The 5,987-nt window shown below is 41.6% G+C and overlaps 1 protein-coding gene across 2 annotated transcripts; it reads right to left on the bottom strand.

The window, feature by feature from the left end:
• Positions 1 to 306: 306 nt before the first annotated feature.
• On the bottom strand, positions 307 to 4,353 carry OTOS (otospiralin). Of its 2 annotated transcripts, none has more exons than XM_054040263.1 (4): positions 4,291 to 4,353; positions 3,805 to 3,901; positions 3,453 to 3,479; positions 307 to 719 (listed from the first exon to the last, which is right to left on the bottom strand). In XM_054040263.1, exons 2-4 carry the CDS (start codon positions 3,860 to 3,862, stop codon positions 535 to 537), a joined length of 270 nt encoding a protein of 89 aa, XP_053896238.1. In that variant the 5' UTR covers positions 3,863 to 3,901; positions 4,291 to 4,353; the 3' UTR covers positions 307 to 534. The 2 variants fall into 2 exon arrangements, with proteins under 2 accessions (XP_053896238.1, XP_053896239.1); XM_054040264.1 differs by having other exon boundaries at positions 4,303 to 4,338.
• Positions 4,354 to 5,987: the final 1,634 nt, after the last annotated feature.

Below are 5,987 nucleotides of genomic sequence, written 5' to 3'. Positions count from 1 at the left end.
CATAGTGGAGAATTGGGACCACAAATTCTCAATTTAAAAGTCAGGGAGCAGGTGGCAAAGCATTGTTAGTGGAGGGCCCTTGGTGTAGAATTCCATGTCCAAGCTGGGTTATCAGAACCCAAGTCTACTGGTGAACAAGACTAAGGCTAATCTCTTCTCTTGGTGAGTGATTATGGGGTTGGAGGATTCTTATGGTGATTTGGGTCAACAAGTTTTTGATGTTATTCTTTATCTATTGGTCAAAGTCCAGAGACTACCCAATGGGCACTTTTATACATTTTAAAATACAAACAGCCAAAAACAGGCTTGAAATCAATGAATTTTTAATTTTTGCACAAAAGAATACACGGTATTGAAAGGAAAAGCCGGACTAATTATCTGCCGTTTTACAAACATGGAAACACTATACAATATGTTTAATGTTTAAAAACATTGAAACAACATAGACTGAATGGGCAATTCAGGCATGTTTACTGGCAGCAGTAAATTCCTTTAAAGGTCTCAGCACTAGCTTTAGCAAAATGAGCAAAATCATTAGTGCTCATGATAGGGAACATCATAACCAAGGTTATTTCCAAAAGGATATTGAGCAAACAGGGTTCTGGCCATTTCGTTGATTCTGTTGTATGCTCCCAGGGTCTGGAAATACTCCACATACGACCAAAAATCACTGGACCAGAAAGGCCAATATGGCAGGGCTGCAGGTTCCTCATACGGGTCTACAATAAAAATTGCAGAATGAGATTAACATAACATGAAATGTGTTGGTGAGAGCATGACCAGGAGCCTAGACGCCTGGGTTCTAGTCCTAGGTCTCACTATGAAGCAGGCCACTCACCCTCACTCAGGCCTTGATTCTCTCTAGGGCTATGGCCTGGCAGACAGTGAATGTGAAAACCCTACACTACCCACTCCTTTGCCTCTGGTGCATGGGAGATAAGTAGAGCAGGGAGCGGGTGAAAGAAGGCATGGTCAAAGTACAGTGTGGTCTGATATAATGGCCCACAGAGGGCTGTTAGAAGTTGGCACAATTTAGAACTGGGGCTGCTCTACTTTGTGCTGTGGGCTGGTTGGGGACTAGGCCTAATCCAAAATTAGGTCAGCCAAAGGTGGCTTTAAGTCACCTTTGCCATCCCCCTCAACCACTTTTCCTCTGCCTGGGACAGGAAAGGAATACATCGTTAAAGGTATAATCCTTGTGAACTATTTTACAGGGGTGTTGAGGTGCTTACCCACTTAGTGATTGTAAAGTAAAGCACTGCTATTATTAACCTAGCTCCAAATTGAGTAGGGTGTAACTGAAAATTCTGTACTGAATATTAGGACATTTTATAGAGAAATGAAATCACTGGGAGCTTTGCATGAAAATTGATGGGATCGTATGGCTTTATACAGCAAGGCCTTCCAAGACCTTCCCACCTTGAATTAATTATTCTGCAAATAAAGATGGCTTCTCCTATAAACACTGCAAATGATTTTTGTGGAATACTTTTCAGCAGTGCCCTGTCCGTCCTGCTGGGATGCCAGCCAAGTTTGATTCTTGCTATCAGCTAAGAGGATCCCAAACTGGAACCATTTCTCCTTAAACTGAAGAGCAGAGAACTCTTCTATACTTTTCCATGATAACATTATTAACATTTAGTTGGCTACAGCTTCTGGCCTCTGGTACAGGCCACATCCTGAGACTTCTCACACACAGTGGGAGTAGCAGCAGATCCACTCTGAGAGCTGATCATGCAAGTGGATCCATGCAGGTTGACTCTTGCATCAATAGGGCTCTGCTGGGAGGGGGACGGGGCGTAGGGGGAAGGCTTCAAATATCAGCATCGGGGTCTAAGGTGCCTTGCGGAAGTCTGAAGCCTCAGAATTATGTCTCTTCTCTGTAGATAGTAGAAACAAAGGCTAAAGAGATGGAAAAAGAGATCCAAGTAGGAAGTGTCCAGCAGGTGCAAACACTTCCAACTTGGCAGACAGCCAGGTTTTGGCTTTGTTTTTAAAGAGGATGTAAAAAATAATCTGGATTTGAGTTGCCAATTCAATGAGCTCAGGGCCTGATGCTGCCAGGTTCTGAGCACCCTCGGGCCTTGATCCAACAAATCACTTCAGCATATGTGGAATTTAGCTGAAGAAGTACTTACAAAGGTAAAGTTAAATGTGTGTTTCAGTGCTTTGCAGGATGAAGACCACTGCTTGTATTAGCTGATCTCCAGGTTCATGCTGCAGTCTGCTCCTTGGCACAATGTGAAACAAACCCACATTTGCTGTAAAATATTACCCCGGCTAGGATTTTATATTGTAAAATACACACTGAGAAAAGATGTGTGGTTATTTAATTGTGATGTTGCATCAAAAATTATTTCTGTGTTCTGCACATATTTGTTAAAGCACAGAAAAAAAGTATCCAAAAAATTGAGTTGTGAGGTGTAATTAAAGCAAGCCAATGAGGCTTGTTGCATGGAGTTAAAAAAAGTGTTTGTTTTCAATTAACATAGTCAAATTCTTTCCATGCCACCCTCCCACCCCACCCCCCATTGTCCGCCTAGGTTCATGTTTTGATAGGCACTGCTGTTTCCAGTGGAATGTTACGTTACTGGATATCAGCAGATCCAAGACCGTCTTCGCTCTCATGCCACTACACATCTCAATGAAGCCATATAGTGTTTGTGTTCAGCATTTTTCTAGAAGTGCTAGAAAAATTGTCTAGCATTGCTGCTCTTTGCTCTCAATAAGAATTTAAGCAAATATATGGTTGACACAATTTCCCCGTGCTGTCCTCAGAAATAACTAGCTACCATCCAAAGCACCATAACCTATCAATAAGGCAATTGAAATGTTGTTAGGATGACTTTTTTTAAAGTAAAGGCAAACATTGCATACTATGGATCAGATCCTCAGCTGATGTAAATCTGCATAGCTCCACTGATATTTACCAGCTGAGGATGTGTTCCAATTTTTTTTTAAATTGGCTTGCTGCTCATATGTAGATTTTAAGCTTTTTGTCCTGGAAGTTGGGATTTCTCGCCAATAAGTAGACATGCATCCTGAGGTTCCTGCAAGTCCAATATATTTAAAAGTCTGGTGTTTCTTAACTTATGATAGCATTGTAAAACACACAGTTTGGTGATCATCTAAGGACATGCCTTAGCTATCAGTTTTGCTATTTTTATTTTAACTTTACTAACACATCCTCTCTTTGTAATATGCAAAAAAAAAGTTTATATTTTTAATAAATTGCCTAGCAGCACTTTATGTATTTATTTATTTACTTCTTATTTCATACTCTATCAGCAACAGATGAAAACATTTATATCAGGGGTTGATGCAAAGCCCACTGAGTCAATGGGAGTCTCCCCACTGACTATAATGCACTTTGGATTGGGCCCACCAGTTACGAGTGGCTCTTCCAATTTTTAGGAATGGGGGAGGGGGAGAAAAAGTCTGAAAATCATTACCGTCTTCATCCTGTACTGGCCGGGCATCTGTAAATAAATAAGAAATAATCAGTAGTAGGTCTCAGATGGAAGGGTTTTCAGTGTACAAAGAGGTGCTGTGTAGCCCAGAAGCTGACCTGCTCTGCAATGCATTAATACTGACAGCTAAACTTCTGTGTTTGAAACAGCTGAATAAAGAATTCTCTATTTCCAGTCACTCCATGATACAATTTGAATACTGTTTATTAATAATGAAGGCAAATGTGACTGGTGTATTAATAACATTTGAAATCAAATGCAAGTCAACAGATCTAGATTAAAATATTTAAGGCTGATGGAAAAAAATAAAGGATAAATATAAAAGTTAACTTACCTGTTAATGCATTCATCAGCATGCAGAGAGAAATTAAGCCAATAAAGATAAACCTCATGGTCTCTGCAAATTATTATTCCTGTTTCTCAAATATAATCTATAAAATGAAATAGAGCAGAATATATCAAAATACATTTTTTCTTCTGTACAAAAAAATTGGAATCATCTATTTTTCACTAAAGTGGCAATGAGATTTTTATATTTCCAGGTGTCTCTAACCCTCCAACTGCTAGAAGCACTTGGCACTGGCCACTGCCAGAGACAGGATATTGGGTCTGAGGGACCATTGTTTTGACCAAGCATGGCTGTTCTTATAAAATTTGTTAATTGCAAAAAACTTTCAGTATATTAAAAGAACTGCAGTACTCAGGTTTGATGTTGTACTGGATTAAAAAAAATAATAAAAGTTCACCTGCACTGACATGAAATTAAATGTCTTGGAAATATTTTGTTTTGTAGCTACTTTAGTTTCACTTTAGAAATTACCTTTTCCCCCACCTTTCTCTTAAATGAGTAGAGGTCTGTAGCTCTGAGTCAGCTGCAAAAATCTGAATGGGTTTCTATTGCTATAAAATAGCACCACTGTTTAGAGAAGGGTGGGGAATAAGGAAAGGAACGTCACTTACTTAATACACCAATCTGATTTTTTCAGCCTAATCTAAAAGTGTGTACTTGCACACATCTATAATACATTGCAGCGCCATCCATGGTCAGAAATGTCTAGATAAACTGGGAATAAAATTCCTATAGTATAAAACTAGAGAAAAAAATCCAGCAGCTAATTCAATAATTGCTGCTTACAATATCTCTCTGATTTGTATGCTTTTCTCTATGGGAAAAGGTCTTCTCAGAAATAGTCTATTTTGGTTGGCATTTGTTGTAAATTTTGAGGTAATAACCCTGAGCCCCACCCTCCTGCCCCAGCCTGAGCCCCCCCAAACCCGGAGCTCCCTCCTTCACCCCAAACCCCTCATCCCCAGCCCCATCCCAGAACCCGCACCCCCAGCCCAGAGCCTTCACCCCCCTGCACCCCAACCTCCTGTCCCAGCCCCCTCCCACACCCTGAACCCATCATCCCCGGCTCACCCCAGAGCCCGCACCCATAGGCGCCGTGCATATAGTCACAGACTGTATCTTGAAGTGAGTCTGCTATGCCACAAAGCCCAAGAAGAAGAAGAAGGGGGATGCTCGGGAATCAGCGACTGATAGGAGCGAATAGGTTCTAGCAGAGAGTCAGGACTTTGACTCCAGTTATGTAGGGCCTCAGAGTGGCCCGCCAAAGAAGGAAAGGCCCAAGGCAGGGAGGTTTAAAAGGAGGAAGAGAAATGTTGTTGGTTGGGCTTTACTTTGGGCCTATGTTGTATTTTGAGTTTATCTTCTATGAATAAACCCAAGCCCTAAGGAGAGGTACTTTGACCACTGAAAAAGTGTTTGGAATCTGTGTAAGGGACCCTGAACAGGGAGGAAACAGGCAGGGTACTGCAGAGTGACCTCTGGCATGAGAGAGTGCATGGGTGATGACTGACCCTGTTACAGCCTTGACTCACAAAGGTACCTCTGAAAGGAAAAATCTCTGTGGCTTTAGAATACACCAAGAAGTTCCAAATATTGTGGATCTTGAAAAACAATGCTGAGGTAGAAGACCCCTAATACATCCCATAAAGACATTAATCCTCTTTTTTAGTGGCCCTAAACCCAACAGATCCAGCCCTCAGGTGATGTCTCCTACATAGCAGCATTCTTAGATGGCCGGGAGCTGCTGGAGTGGCTCCTATGTCACTCGCTTTCTCTCTGTGGCCAGCATAGAGGACATGACTGAAAAGGGAGTATGGCCAGAGCATTGTGGTGCTTTGTGATCCCTGATTCCCATAATGGCACCTTCCATGCAACAGTGCCCTTTCTCACTTGGTCAGCTCTGCAGATGTGGGTCCATAAATTCAACACATTCGGTAAACCCACAGATGATAATGCTTTTCCTTTTGCCATCCAGTCAGTGTACTTCACTAGCAGAAACCACTAGCAGCTCTGACATTTACTAATGCACCCTTGGACTCAATAAGGGTTGAAATTTGTAGTTCTAATTAAATAAATAGCATATTGTTGCTTCTGTATATAGCCCTGTGATGGGGTGTGTACCCTCCTCACCCGGCATGGAAGGAGTTAAACCCAGGAGGGAGCAGTGG

This window comes from Malaclemys terrapin, chromosome 9 (assembly GCF_027887155.1).
Source record: "Malaclemys terrapin pileata isolate rMalTer1 chromosome 9, rMalTer1.hap1, whole genome shotgun sequence".
NCBI classification, from domain to species: domain Eukaryota; kingdom Metazoa; phylum Chordata; order Testudines; family Emydidae; genus Malaclemys; species Malaclemys terrapin.
The sequence above is the reverse complement of the archived record's forward strand: the minus strand, read 5'-3'. Positions and strand labels throughout refer to the sequence as shown.

Bases quoted from the DNA above. Each gene is read 5' to 3' on its own strand.
- OTOS (XM_054040263.1), bottom strand. From the start codon at position 3,862: ATGAGGTTTATCTTTATTGGCTTAATTTCTCTCTGCATGCTGATGAAT. The intron at 3,480-3,804 runs GTAAGTTAACTT...ATTTATTTACAG, and splicing joins GCTGATGAATGCATTAACAG to ATGCCCGGCCAGTACAGGAT. The intron at 720-3,452 runs GTAATGATTTTC...TTTTTATTGTAG, and splicing joins GCCAGTACAGGATGAAGACG to ACCCGTATGAGGAACCTGCA.